At 41.8% G+C, this 16,000-nt stretch overlaps 1 protein-coding gene across 1 annotated transcript in view; it reads right to left on the bottom strand.

Annotated features, from left to right (window-relative positions):
- The window catches only part of dusp22a (dual specificity phosphatase 22a), a 112,923-nt gene that overhangs the window by 36,015 nt on the left and 60,908 nt on the right, over positions 1-16,000 (bottom strand). Inside the window, exons 5-6 of the mRNA XM_060837972.1 lie at positions 1,809-1,883; positions 1,501-1,672 (exon numbers count right to left, since the gene is read on the bottom strand). Of these exons, the coding sequence (XP_060693955.1) occupies positions 1,501-1,672; positions 1,809-1,883 (247 nt within the window). The remainder of the gene's footprint in view (positions 1-1,500; positions 1,673-1,808; positions 1,884-16,000) is intronic.

Genomic DNA, 16,000 nt, shown 5'->3' with positions numbered 1-16,000 from the left:
CTAATTAACACTTTAATACTCAAAGGAACCCAAACACATGAGCCATGGGCAGAAAACTAAACACTGGAAATCCAGATAACCATCTTCTACTTTCTACTGACTTAGTTTTACATTTATCCTGAATGAAATGGAGAAGGATTTGTTTGTATAGCCTCACTCTGAGCAGCACCAAGCAGACGTAAATCAGGACAAATGTAATGATATAATGAGACAAAAAAAACCCCAAAGAACTGCAGAAATCAGTAACAAAAATAGAAAATGCTGCAAAAACTCAACAAAAACCGAAAAGAAGAGTCACTAGGCCCAAAATGATGACTGTGGTTTCTCTCTACAGATACTTCTAGACCTGCTGAGTTTCTCCAGCGATTTCTAAAAGTAATGAGACATGCTGTACAGAAAGTGGCCAATGTTGCTGCCTAACCCCACAGATTCAATGTTCCTCTGTACAGCATTGCTAAATGTTACCCTTTAATGTATCAATTTATATTTATGCAAAGAAATCTCGCTCTGTATCTATTCCTCAGTGATAATATCATGGAATCTGACATACTTATACCAATAAACCTGCAAAGCATCTTGCTTTTGTGTCTTTTCTAAGAGAATTCCCAAAAATGTGCCTAATACCCAAAGCACACGCTTCTCCAATGGTCTTTATCTCACATCTGAATATTCTGGAGACCGACAGAAGCGGATTGCAACGATGAATTAGAAAATGAAGAATCGGTGTACCATACAACTTCCAGCATTTTAGGAAGGAAAACAAACTGATCCTGTCAGAATTAAGGATTCTTAATAAATAATGTTTTGGAGATAATAAAGAATTCTTATCGAGTTAGCTGGCACACATTGATTTTTCTCTCTTTAGAAAGGCATGAGCAATTCTAAGTAGCCAGGTTGGAAAGGTTCAAACAAATGATTGACAGAATGTGAACGAACAGCCCCTGGGGGAAATAAAATATACTAACACGTCCTCATCGGGAACACAGCTTCTTCAGATGGAAGGTGTACCCAGAAATATGGAGGATCACCAAAGGATCCATCACAAATGACTAAGTTCGATACCCTGTGTGCCAACTATCTGTTCAACTTCAGGTATCAGTGAATCGCCCTCAACTGTCACATCTTATATATGTTTCCAGTTGATTCATGCATCATATTGAAACTTTTATTCTATGCTAAACTTAATAAACAACCTTGAAATTACATAGAAAGTCAACTATTACCTCAGGTATTTGTGATTCCCTCAAAATCTTACAAGCCTTTGCGATTTCATCCAGTAAATCTTAAGTTGTTTCTTCAAAATGAATAAAGCATTTATTATTTTTTTTTCTGACTCTAACTGCAGTAACGTCTATTTAATTAACAGTCAATGGATGTCTATACTTTGAATTCTGTTGCACATAAATTCATCAATCTGTACATTGCATTGGACTTATTTACAGTGGTTATTTCAGTCTAATACTCAGAGATGCAAGAACATTGCTCCTGGGCTACAGTTACCTCTTTTACGAGAGTTGCCTCAAACTCTTGGAGCTGTTGCTGAAAGCCAAAGTTTGGGCTGACAAACGATCGGGCAGCCTTCACCGCAGACAAGCACTCTTCCCAGCCATAGTCAGTTACAGTCATCAGATAAGCCACCACTACTGTTGTGCTGCGTGAGACTCCCGCCAAACTGTGCCGAGGAAGGCAGAGGGAGGAACAAAAGAGAAGACATTTAATAACACACTTTACTACATGATTCCTTGAAGAAAGCAGAAACAGATGTGGATTCATTTACGAATTTGATATCGCTAAGATGTTGTACCTACCAATGAACAATGCACCCTCCTTTTTCCAATCGACATTCATGGATAAACTTAATGCACTCCTTAAAGTATTGGATCCTAGGAGACACAAGTCAATGATTTACATTGAACATTTACAATATTTTTTAAATACAGTTCATAGACAAAAATACAAGCCAAGCACGTAAACATGTAGTCCATTTCCGCCAAGAGTTTTCTCCCTCTGTATCCTATCATCATGAGATTATCTTAATGTGACATTCTTTTAGCAACAACATTGACTTTTCATTAGTGGTGTAAAACACACTTCCTTACATTGAGCTTCAGACTCAGTTTTCAAATTAATTTTGAACAATTTCACAAAAATTGTAATTCTGTCGCATATGAAACCAACATCTCCCAAGGGTAACCTATGAACAAAAGAAAATATAATGAATTTGCTTCGCGTTTTGAGCAGAAAAAGGAACAGCAGATACCTGCAGGTACAGCAGGCAGTGGCAAAGGCAAGTGATATTTTGACCTTCATAGAAAGAGAATTCAAGTAACAAGACCAGGGATGTCTTGCTGCAATTGTAAAGGGCCTTGGTGAGATGACAGCTGGAGCATTGTTTAAAGTTTTGGTCTTATGAGAGGAAAGCATTTCTGACTATGGAAGACATGCAATGAAGGTTTACAAGATTGATGCCTGGAATGGCAGGATTAATGTATGAAGAAAGACTAAATCAGTTAGGTCTATATTCACTAGAGGTTAGAAGAATGAGGGGAATCTCATTGAAACCAAGAAAATTCTAACAGTACTGGCTAGGGTAAATGCAAGCAGGATGTTTCCAATGATTGGGGAATCCAGAGCCAGGGTCATAGTTTAAGGATAAGGAGTAAGCCATTGAGGACTGAGATCAGGAGAATGTTCTTCACCGAGAGGGTGGTGAGCCTGTGGTATTCACTGTCACAAAAAATTAGCTGATGCCAAAACATTGAATGTTTTCAAGAAGGAGTTAGATTTAGTTCTTGGGTATATCAAAGGGTATTGGGTAGCAGTTGGAACAGAGTACTGAGTTGAATGAGCAGCCATGATCATAATTGATCAAAAAGGCACAAATGGCTTAATGGCCTATTCCTGTTCCTATTTTCTATGCTTCTATGAATATGCAAAGCATCTTGAGTTCATGTTCCCAACTGTACTATCTGGGCTAATAGACAATTTACAACACAGTGTGTTTTTGATTCCTAAACCCCAGGGTATGAGGAAGATATTTTGCCATGATACAACAGTAACTAGTCACATTATCATTTACTGGTTATCAGTTCTGCTTCACCCGGCCATGGGGCTCAGCAATTGTTCCTTCTGTGGTCTCATTGTCAAAATATCCCAGTTCAGTTCTGTACACAAAAGGAAGGATGGCAAGGCATCTGAGAGAGAGTGGAGGGGGAGGGGGGATGGATGAAGGATTTCATTTCCAAGGAGGGAATGGAGAAGCTGGAGCTGTTCACCGTGGAGAAGAGAAAGTTGAGAGGACATCTGATGGAGGCATCCAAAATCATTAGAATCTATTGAGTTGCTACGGAGAAATTGCTCATATTGACGGAACAGTTAACAAGTGGAGAATTCTAGGTGACTGTAAGGTGACAGGCGAAATTAAATGGCAACATGAGGAAAAACCTGTTTACCGAGCAAGTGGTTAGGATCTGGAATGCTTACCAGCTGGTCATTGTGATGCAGACATATTCAATTGTGGTTTTAAAAAGGAATTTGGATAAGCATCTGAAGATGAAAAAAAAAGTTGCAGGACTACTGGGACAAGTTGGGTTGGAACATGAATTCCTCTTGCGAAGTGCCAGAAGAAACATGAGGGACAAATGGCCTCCTGCTGTGTTCTAACTATTCTATGATTCCATGTTAAAATTAGTTACAGAAAATGAACAGCTTTTATTTAATATTAAGAACATAATTCCTTTCAGGAAATATGACGCTAACAAAAATATTTACTGAAAACCATGAATCAAATAATTTGTGCAATCCACTGACAAGAGCTCTTAAAAGATCTAAGCATAGACAGTACAGCTGGCAACAAGAACACAAGATATTTTGTACATTCATGTGGCATTCCTTTTCCCATTCAAAATAATATACAAATGAACTAAGTTTTCTGCTGCTGTTAGCCTACCCTTTTGGAGAAATTGGGTTTGTGCTCTGGAAAATTATTCATTTTGGGGAATTGTCCAATTTTTCTGAACGAATTTATACTTACAATAAATCCTCTCAGTCTATGAATAAAAAGTACTGTACTGGTGACATTAATGTAAGAAAGCATTTGTAACAGAATTTATCTTTTTCCTCAACTGCCAAGTCTGTCCTCCTCACTTCTACTATCCCCGTCTCTAGAAGTAATTTTGGTTTAGGTTGAATTTATGTTTTAACTAGTTTAGACACAGATATCCCTCTTCCCTTAGGAAGTGTCTCTGCCTTGGGAAAATAGCCTCCAAGAATGGTCTTAAATACTGCCCACCTCTGTGGGGTGAGTTGATGAACTTTGATCCAAGTCCATGCTGAGGAAGGCATTCTAGAGGCTGGAATGTGCCAAGGGGTCACCATACACTGGTTCCTCACAATTTCCCTCGACACAATGCTTGGCTTCAGAGTTGTTTACACACTGCCAGGGACATTTCAGCCCAGAGACTCCTACTGCACAGGAGCAATCCATTCTTTCCAGTGTGCTAATACTAGCTCTTTTACTGAACTACCTAATTATTCTCAATGCCCTGATGTTTCCCAGTAGCTTTGCAATTTTCTCTACTTAAAGGATTTATCCAGACCAGCTTTAAAACTATTTCCATTACCCTTTCAGGCAGGTGTATTCCAGATCACGATGGGTCACCAACACAAACCTGATGCAAGGGCTTATGCCCGAAACGTCGAATTTCCTGTTCTTTGGATGCTGCCTGACCTGCTGCACTTTTCCAGCAACACATTTTCAACAACACAAATCTCCCAATCTCCCCTCTAGCTCTTGTGCTATTTAGCTTCTTAGTATTTAAATAGTGGGGATCTGCCACTTGTTTTGCTAAAAGCTGAATTAAACACTGACTCACTTAGTCTCTCAACAGTTTCCCTTTTTGAAATTGTCTATCGCTCACCATCAAATCCCAAAAGTAACAATTTGATTTTGTGCATAAATCACTCTCCTCTTTGAACTGAGAACTGACAAGCAACAACTCACATTCTGTAGCTAAAGAGATTGCCTCACCATTTCCTGATGTATTACTAAATGACATTACATACTCCTTTAGTTCTCACTTTAAGAATTAATAGTTTCTTTCTCATTCAGAGGCATATCTTTTTAACCTTAAAAAGGTTTCTCTTTTAAGCACCTGCTCAGACCAGATGCCCAGTACAGTGATTGCAATGGAGTGAAGGGTCACAGCGATCACATATTTAAAGATTCAGAAGCAATGCACTTCCAAGCACATGTAAAGCAAACAAATCAGCTCCAGTGGGAGTTGCTCCACCTTAGGAAAAATGTAACACCTCTTGGTTGGGATGGTGGGGTGGTGGGAGAAGGGCACCAAAGAATCGGAGGATGGAGAAACACGAGCATACTAGATTAGATTCCCTACAGTATGGAAACAGGCCATTTGGCCCAACATGTCCACACCGACCCTCAGAAAAGCAACCCACCCAGATCCATTCCTCTACCCTATATTTACCCTTGCATAATGTACCTAACACTATGGGCAACTTAACATGGCTATTCACCTTACCTGCACATTTTATTTGGATTGTGGGAGGAAACCAGAACATCTGGATGAAACCCACGCAGACACGGGGAGAACATACAACCTCCACACAAACAGTCGCCAGAGACGGGTATTTGAAACTAGATCCCAGGCATTGTGAGGCAGCAGTGCTAACCACTAAGCCACCGTGCTGCCCCAAGTAGCAGCTCCACTAGCACCCATCTTTTTTTCAGGCCCTGTGCCAGACATATTTCCTGGCCTGAGATAAGAGGCCTGCTCTATGTTAGTCAGCTAACAAGCAGCTAAGGAATCTTTCTTCATAAGACAGCAATAGGGTGATCAAATGCAAAATATTGCATTTTGGTGAACAAACAAGAGCAGGACTTATACAATTAAAAATAGGGCATTGTTAGTGTTGTAGAATAAAGAGACCTAGAGGTTCAGGTACATAATTCTTTGAAGCTGCATCACATATAGACAGAATGGTTAAGAAGGCATTTAGTGTGCTTGCCCTCATTGTTCAGATCTTTCAGTAAAGGAGTTGGGACATCATGTTAAGGTTGTTCAGAACATTGTTGAGGCCTCTTCTGGAGTACTGTGTCCAGTTCTGGTCACCCTGTTATGGGAAGGACATTATTAAGCTGGAGATCACTGACAAGAACCAGTATCGCCCACAGAAGTCAAACAGTTCACCCAAATAGAAAACCATTTTTTGCTAGACTCGGTTGGCATTTGAGAATTGGGGCCAGTATCACCACTTGCCACCAGTTGGCTGTGCTTTCCAGTTGGTCACCAATAGCTACAAATCACTTCCATTCTAGTTACAGGATCAGAAAGTAAAACTATGAGTGTTACAATAGCTCTATGGCAACTGGATTCCCTAAATGTCTCATAATTCAAACACATGTAAATTTAGTTCCCACAAGTTTAACATTTAAGTCACTTATGTAATCTCACTGTAAATTGGAAATTTGGATTTTTGGAACATTTGCATAATAACTGTTTTTTTAAAAAAACACTTAGTTCTGTCTCACACTAAGCGTGGTGCAATTAAGTCTGCTACTTTCTTTCATATGCTTCCAATAGCATATCAAATGAGTATCTACTGCTCTAGAAATCTGCATAAAACAAGAACTGTATGCATTCAATACAACAGAATCAGTTCAAACACCTTCAGCAAAAACTGTTGGTGCTTCGAATTCCATCCATCCTCCGCTTTCAAAAGGTAACACTTTCAAGTTGCAGATTGTCTGCTTGACATTGTCAGCCCTCTTTTCATTTTGGTTCGAAACGGTACATAAAAATCCAATTTCAAACAGACAGATGCCTCAAGCTCTCCTTGCCTGGCTTGACACAATAGGCTAAATATTGGAAAAGGCCTATTAGCAAACACAGAGTTCACATACACGATTACCCAGCAGCACAAGGAAGGTAAACTCATTGCTTCCTGTGTGGCTGTTATGGCATAGATATGAGGGGTTCTCAGAGCAGCCCGGTAACCTATTGAGGTTGAGTGTTGTTAAATGTGTCCAAAACCCTTCCAGGGGATCTTATTTTTCTGAAAATGCTGATGTCACACATTGACCTGCTGGTTTAACCCGTGCAGAATAACAATCTGGGAGTCATTTCACATTATCACCAAGATTTTCTTTTCCCTGTTCAACCACGTGTGACTCCCTGGCCCAGTTTGTTGATTGTCAGGGCAAAGCAGTCAAAATGCAGTTCTCTGCATCTCCAGGATCCAGCACCACAATCAAGGACTCTTACCTGAACCACAGTGTGCAGTAAAAGAATCTACACTGCCCTCAAAATCTACCAAATCTTTTAAAACTTTTGTATATGTATGGTACCTTACCATATATGTCAGTCCAGTTCAATGCACTTCAATTATGGAGTTTCAGAACAGTATTGGTGCCATATCAAAATACTGCCCTTTACCTGCACTTCTCCTGTTGCCATTATTACTCTACCTCTACTCACTCCATTTTCCCTCCACGAGGCTTGGCATCAATAAGAAAACTGGCAACAATGACCATCAGCACAGTCCACATGCAAATTTGCAACACCCAAAAGCAGTTCAGGAATGGTTCATAATATTATGCTCCATGCTATTGCAACACCAGCTGCAAAGTGTACTTGCAATGCGATGAGATCACTGTTTTGATGAGCTTAGGGTTCCGACACAGCTTCTGCATGAATTATACAACAGGATTTGTTCAAAATATTGCTAATAAGTCTCCCAGAATGCTTTCCTTGTCCATTGGGAATCTAGTGGCAGTCATTCTGGGAGGAGTGGTATCCTAGCTGAGGTGACGTCCTAGGGCACTGACGGTGGTGGAAAGGTTATGATGCCTTCTGTCAGTATGGCAGCCTTCACCACTCCACCACACTGTCCTTGTATTGCCAGTCAGCCAGTCCAGGCTGCTTCCACACATGCCAACATTTTATGGTCTGTAACCAAGCCCTCAAGACCCAGAGCTACTCAAGAGCATCCTGCAGTCTCCTTCAGAGAACATCAGCTGTCTTCCCCACCCACCACCCTCCAGCGTGAAGGAGCGCTAGGCTATGCAAAGGCACTCACATGGTAGGCACTAAGTGAAGGTCAATAGTTCAAATTGTTTATATTATTGCAAGTGAACAAAGCAGATACAGTGGACTGAATGGCCTCCTTCTATGTCATAACAAGTCTGGGAAATGTTGTTGAATAAAATTGGTGTGCGTGATCAGTTTGCTGCATCTCTTAATTCAGAATTTTAGGTCAGTAAAATTTTTGAAGGCTCATGATAGTGGCACAGAGAAGTTTGGACAATCTGAGACATGGGGATTTTCTATCGTGTGTTGGAGTCTGATGAGGCTGTTGTGGTCAGCCTATCTGGACTGACGATGCTCCAAATACTTTCTTCTTTTCGGATCTGTCTTCTTCTCCTCTTTCTTCTCCTTCTGAGCTTCTCACCAAAGGCTGTGCTGTCCTGATGGCTCAGTTGTGCAGACTGTACCATGTATCGACACCCTCCAGCAAGGAATGGAGGGCTCCCATGAGTGGTCCAATCATTGTCACAGCATGTTAATGGTCTACTCCACAAGGTGACCAGTTGCATCGTGTCATTCATTGGAGTAGCACCGTCAACTCGGTCAGTCAAGAGCTGCATTGAGAGCAGGGAACCCCTGTTGCTAAGCGACCACTCTCTGGTTTGACACGGTGGCTTGGAGACGAATGGAGTAAAGCAAGATGGCAACATGATGATAACCAACACACGCGTGAGAATCCACAAAATTGAGGGTCTGTGCAAGGTCACCCGCTGTCTGCATATTCAAGGATTGGAACTCTCTAGGTCTCCAGCTTCATCTCTACATTGCAATGTCACACCTGCCGACTAAGCAAATGTAGTCAGTAACCTCGGCACCATTGAATAAAACCATGTGCTCACTCTTCATGCTTGGACCAAAGGCAAATGAAGCTCATTCCCTGGTGGAACCAGTCTTGATGTCCTCTCTGATGCATGACCAAGTGGGGAACTCATGTGACTCGACAGGCCTTTCAGCCCATCAGGCCTGTACCACCACAGTCCTTCCACAGGTCCAACACAACTGCCTGAAAGCACTGTCAATTCCTCCAAAAAGATTGTACACGCTGATTCCAATAACACAGCAACAGTGGAAGAAAGTCAAAAGAATCCCACCTAAGGGTTCCCCTAAATGGGAGATGGATGGTCCCCCTCCTGCAGCCAATCACATACCCAACTGCAAGAGATGGTACTAACACGAAGTATGAGGTCCAAAATGGCAGTGTTAGACACAAGCAGATGTCTATATCTGCCCATTCCCCCTGCCACTGCTGCATGCACAGGGCATTGGTGTTCTTGGTGTTTAGTGTCAACCTTGTTGGAAGAAATAGAAGGAAACTCCATCATCCCTATTGTCACCAGCTCCCAGGATTGATGAAGCTTTGCATGTTTTGTAGCTGATGTTCGCAAAATGGCCTTGGTGTTAAACCAACTTGCTCTCCATTACTGAGTAACACCTGGCCGATAGAAATAAGGATGGACTTAATAAGAAAAGGCATTTCTTTCCATCTTTAGTCTTAGCTCTGTGTTATCCATATTCATCTGGATTAAATTTAACATATTCGTTTCTCACAAGAATGATCCTTGAGTAGTGACACAAATTATGAATCAGTTCACAATTTCTCAAGTGAATATAAACATCCCCCTGGCAAAAAGAAGAGAACTAAGAGTTAACCCTCAATGTCCATGTGAATATTTATTCCTCATCCATCATCGTGAAGACAGATCATCTGGACATTATCGCACTTCCATTCACTGGACCCTGCTGTGTACACTTGGTTGCCATGGCTGCACATCAAAATAATTCACTGGTTGTGAAATCCTTTAGGGCATCCTAAAGTCACGAAAGCTTCTGTCTAAACATAAGTTTTTATCAGTTCTTCGGAATCTTCCTTTGCTCATTTTTTAAATTTAAGCGAGGTCATGTAGCGATCTTAGGGTCGCAAAGTCATACAACACGAAAACAGACATTTCAGTCCAACTCATCCATGCCTTGTGAGTCTTCGCAACCAGAAAACTTTATTGTCTGTGATACTTTATGGGTGGCATAGTGGCTCAGTGGTTAGCACTGCTGCCTCATAGCACGAGGGTCCCAGGTTCGATTCTAGCCTCGGGCGACTGTGGAGTTCACACATTCTGCGTGTGGGTGCTCCGGTTTCCTCCCAGTCCAAAAATATGCAGATCAGGTGAATTGACCATGTTAAATTGCCCATAGTGCATTAGTCAGAGGGAAATGGGTCTGGTTGGGTTACTCTTCAGAGGGTCGGTGTGGGCCAAAGGGCCTGTTTCCACACTGTAGAGAATCTAGTCCTTGGTAATGAGCGAAGGCTCATTTGTTTCAGCATTGGCTATTTATACTCAATTGCACAACATATGGTTTGAGCACCAACTGCTCACTCCCACAGAAAAGAGGAATTGGGTTTTTATTGAACTTTAACCAAGAAAATGAGAATTGGTAAATATTCAGTGGGTTGGTTTTGAATCTAACTGCAAAGGGGGAAAGAAAAGTTCAAGAGAAACAGCAATGTGTTGGTGGGGCACTGCTGCTCCGACAGGTCAGCAGCTACGTGAACAGATGGTGAGTTGTCGATTGGGACCGTGCTGTCAGAGGGGAGTAGCTCAAAGAGCAGGTGCTTCCTGACAGCCAATGAGCAATAGTTCAAAGAGCGATTCCAGTCAGGACGGCTCTGGTGACATCTCTTCCCAGCTGTTCCAAGATTGGAGAGGGGCTTTGGGACCAGGGTCAGTAGGCCTGCCTTGTCAGGCAAGGTCATGTCAAGCAGGAGGAAAGAAAATCAAATGAAGTGAACTTTTAAATTGAAATGGAAAAAAAAACTGACTAAATGTTTGATAACAAATAAATAAAGAAAGACAGATTAATTAACTACTTGGGGTTTTAACTGGATAAGACTCCATTTCTCAGCGTAATCTCATTGACGTAGGGTGCGCAAACTACATGCTATCTGCTCATCTCATCCACTCCATGATGCCCTGCTGACTAGGACCCACAAGGGACCCTACCCCTATCTTCGTAATGTACATATAGCCTGGGCCCTAAAAAAGACTTGGCCTTCTTATGCGGAACTGCACACATGCAACAGGAAATTCTGCAGTCTTTGGCTGGAAAGAAAATCACAACAGATGGAGCAACAGAAAAGGGGTAAAAGACACCAGGTTTTCTGATAGCAATGCTGGAGATAATGACGATGGGGATGGAAAGGAGCATATTCCTATAGGGGATCAGGAGATAGCTTATGCTCGAAACGTCGAATTTCCTGCTCCTTGGATGCTGCCTGACCTGCTGCGCTTTAACCAGCAACACATTTTCAGCTCTGATCTCCAGCATCTGCAGACCTCACTTTTTACTCGGGGATCAGGAAATAGTCAAGGTATGCACTGAGAAGGGAAAGGGAGCAGCTGATCAGGAGAATGAAATTCAAAAGTCTTATCCCCCCAAGAACTTGGCTGTAGTGCTGAGGAATATTCAATGATCTAATATAACTAGTTATGGGCAGTGACTGTTTCTCATAGACACCACACCACCAAGCTCTCCTGCTGCTCAGTGCAATCACCTCCACCACTCGCAGGGCAGTAAATGTAGCTGAGGGATCGGAAGATGATGAATTAGGGAGCAATTCTGATGTCAGGATGGCAAATGTAACTCCATCAATCCTCCCAATGTTGTGAGCCTTCTAACGTCCATTCACAACTTCCACTTGTCCCAAACTGTTAAACGATGGCAAGTACTTGACCCAAACACATTGGAGCATACACTCCATTTTCCCGCTTTCTTGCAAGGGAAGGTGGTTCGCAATCTCAGCAACCGAGGGGACACTGACACACTTGCATCATCCAAGCCCTGTGGTCTTCTGCGTCAAGGGATCAATTACAACTGAGGCCACTGTATTCAGCAACTCTAAGAATATTCAGGATGACAGAAACTTTCTGTAATCTCCCCTTTTCCAAAACTCCTCCCACTGATTACATGACATGAAAGCAAAAGGTGTGACCAGGAGCCGCTGCCTTTTCAACGAACTGTAAGCCCCATCATTTTACCGCACCCAACCTCCCCTTCTGTGTATCTGGCATCAGATACTCACGAATGCTGCCTGGCCAGTGGCAATAGCCTCATCATACTGTTACACCAGGAACATCATCACTTGCTTTGACAATCCATTGCAGAGAACTCAGATGGAATACATTATAGAATGTGGATGGACAGGTACAATGTGTTGTTTGGTGTATTGGCACCAATGTTTTCCCTAAGCCACATGGACCAAGCAGCCACTGGTAAGCTCCGAGCACATCCATTGGCATGCCAATGCATGGCTTCCACTTCAGCCACTGCCATTCTCACTGCCTTGACAGGCAAAGGCAACAGGTATAGTGATACAAAGTTGAGTTTTGGTATGTATCGTTGTGATAAGACTATTGTGGAATTTTTTTTGTTGGCGGCTTTATTTCAGTATTTTGGCCATGATGTTATGCAGCAGAGGGATTGGAAGATGATGAATTAGGGAGCAATTGTGATGTCAGGATGGCAAATCAACAAAACCGAATCTGTTCGAAGTCCAGAGGTGAAGGGGTCCTGGATGTCTCCACCTTTTCCTAAACATCCTTCTCTTCCTTCTCTTTATTCCACTCAGCTCCCTTCCACACTGCCTGAAATTAATCTTCAAGTCATACTGCAGCCCAAGAGGAACTGAAACCATAGTCTCCAGCATCGAAGCAGACTTTCTTTTGACAAGTTTTCCAACTCCTCTGAGCTCTTTCTCAAGGCCCAGCAGCATTCCCTTGAAAAATCCAAAAAGCTTGTAAAATTCTCCCTGATAATATTTTGCCAGTAAGATATGCAAGTTTGGTGCTCTTTGGAAGGTGCCAATCTAGGTCGGGTACATGAACAAAGGAGTACCCGAGTATAAATACATCGATTGCTTCAAGTTACACCATAAGTTAGCAAGGCCATAAAAATCAAACCAAGATCCCCGCTTTATTTCTACATGAATAGAATCGAAAACCACAGAAGTTATGCCAAACCTGTATTGAACCTAGCTTGAAAGATTCAGCAGGTCTATGGAGAGCGAGTCAAGTTAACGTTTCAGTGATCCTTCTTCAGAACTGGACAAGTCCAGCATCTGCAGTTCTTTGGTTTTTCTGTATTGAACCTTAGTTAGACCACGTTCAAGGTACTGTGTGCACCTTGTGATCAGCCTGTTATGAAAAGGATATCGTGGAAAAGGAAAGTTTCGAGGATGATACATGAAATGCATGGGGATACGTACTAGGAAAGGACTGGCCAGCTGAGTCTGTTTCCTTCCTAAAAAATGTGGAGAGGTGACCTACTAGAGGCCTTTAAGATTATGAAAGGTTTTTTTATAAGAGTGGATACACAGAGAGTTTTGTTTTGCGCTAAGGGGCTTGACAGGAAGCTATCACTGTAAGATAGTCATCAAAAAATCCACTATAGATTTCAAGAAGAAACCTTTTTAATCCAGGGACTTGAAACTGAGGAATGGTTGAAGTAAACAGTCTAGGTACAGTACAGGTGAGATTAGCACTAGGGCAAGGGGACTAAAAGGTTACAATGATAAATTCAGAGGAACAGAACTCAGAGGAAGCTTGAGTGGAACATAAGCACCAGCATGGACTGATTGGGCTGAATGGCCTGCTTATGTACTATACATCCAATGTGATCTTCTGTAAACATAGAAAACACAGGAAACACAGTGCAAAGGATGTGCAGAGAAGGTTCACTGGGTTAATTCCAGAGTGAAGGGAGTTGGCTTATGGGGAGAGATTGCATAGAGTGGGACTACACTCATTGAAATTTAGAAGAATGAGGGGGATCTTATAAAAACATATAAAATTATGAAGGGAATGGATATGATAGAAGCAGGGAGGTTATTTCCACTGGTGGGTGAAACTAGAACTAGGACTAGGGGGCATAGCTGAGGAGGAATTTCTTCACCCAAAGGGATGTGAATCTGTGGAATTCCCTGCTGAGTGAAGCAGTTGAGGCTTCCTCGTTGGATGTTTTTAAGGCAAAGAGAGATAGATTTTTGAACAGTACAGGAATTAAGGTTATAGTGAGCTGGGGGTCAGTGGAGCTGAGTCCATGAAAAGATCAATTGAATGGTGGAGCAGACTCGAGGGGTCAGATGGCCTACTCCTGCTCCTAGTTCTTACTTTTTATTCCACTAACTCTACAACAACAAAAGGAAGTCAATAGCCCCTCCCCTAGAGGCTAGATGGTTAGCACTTGTGCAGGGGGTTTCAGGGTGTGGCTCCCTCATGCCGAGCTGGGATGATCTAAGAGGATGCATTAACTGCTCCAGCTGATCCAAGCTTTTACATCAGGTCAGAGTTAGAGGCTGTTTGATGTCACAATCTGTCCACTCTGAATCCTTCACATATCATCCTCACCCTTCACGCTATCAGTATGGAGGAACTATGGCCTGTGCAGAAAGTGGCTGACACATTTTTGTGTTCAGGACTGCGGTACTTACAAACATAAGAACAAGGAAAAAAGTATTTTTCCTGCTCGGCCATTCAATCAGATCACGGCTAATCTGAGATTCCACATCCCTGCATAAACCCAATAATTATTACTGGGCAGGGAGAGGGCATATCTTCATTAGAGCATCTTCTTCACTTTCTGCAGAAGTTCTTTAATGAAAACCTCTTTACCAAAAATTGTGTATGGTCAGAGGATCAGTACATTGATTTGCCATTCACCTCCAGCTATTTCCACATTTCTCAATTGCACAAGAGCCTTTGTTCGGATGTTAATCTTGTCATGTCTTCAATCTTTCCATTTACTTTAGTTACTTATTCAACATGCTGAGATAGAAATTTCAATGTTGCTAATAATGGTTGCTTGCTATTGGAACTTAACTGAAATTCTCCTGGAAGATATATTCCCCTATAATACCAAGTCACATATTTCACCTTTTTTTTATATACTATGAGTCTTGAAAGTTGACAAAAATTATCTGCAAGTTTCTGAATGTGCTCAACAAGTCAGAGCAAGCACCAAAAACTGATCACCCTTTCCATACCCTCAATATCCGATCTTGGATGTATAAGCGAGTAAATGCTTCTGAACAAATTCACAGTGCTGCCAGACGTGCTTTCTTTCATGTTCTGATCATAATCTTGGAAACTTGGCAAGACCAGTGAGGAATCAGCTGAAAATCTAGAAAGTTAAATCACTGGAGAGCAAAGGTGAAAGAAAAAGTGAAATTAGCTGCTCATTAATTGGAGGGATTTGAGTTCTCAACAGTTTGGCGTCTTCTATATGATATGGCACTAAAATAAACAGGCCACTTGGTTCCAGAATCAGTCCCCAGTCTGTGCTAAAGTTACTGAGTTCTCCTGATTTGGCAGTTGGTCTTTTATCACGTGGTCTTAATTCACATCAAAAGCGTTTGTGTTCAAGACTATTTGAGAAGACAAGATCAAGAGCCAGCTTCAGGCTTAGATTTCAAAGTAACATCATTTATCATACATTAATACTAAATACAGTTAAGACCATAAGACATAGGAGCAGAAATTAGGCCATTCACCCCATTGAGTCTGCTCCAACATTCAATCATGACTGATAGGCTTTTCAAACCCATTTTCCCCTTTCTCCCCATAACCTTTGATAAGACTATAAAACACAGGAGCAAACTCAGCTGCTCATGGCAATCACAGATATACCAGGCTCTGATCTTACGTTAAGTAATGACTAGTCTACTTTGTGTATTCATATCCATGTGCTCTTTCAATTCTACTAACTTTCTAGCCTAGTGTGATGAGATCTAACACCACTACATTGTGCTACATGGAGGAAAGTCCAGTAAATAAGCAGTCATACTTGGAAACGCATGTACTGCTCACACTGGAAGGCCAGTTTAAGATACACAAGACAAGTTG

This window comes from Hemiscyllium ocellatum, chromosome 17, assembly GCF_020745735.1.
Source record: "Hemiscyllium ocellatum isolate sHemOce1 chromosome 17, sHemOce1.pat.X.cur, whole genome shotgun sequence".
NCBI lineage: Eukaryota > Metazoa > Chordata > Chondrichthyes > Orectolobiformes > Hemiscylliidae > Hemiscyllium > Hemiscyllium ocellatum.
This window is presented reverse-complemented; position numbering and strand designations above follow the sequence as displayed.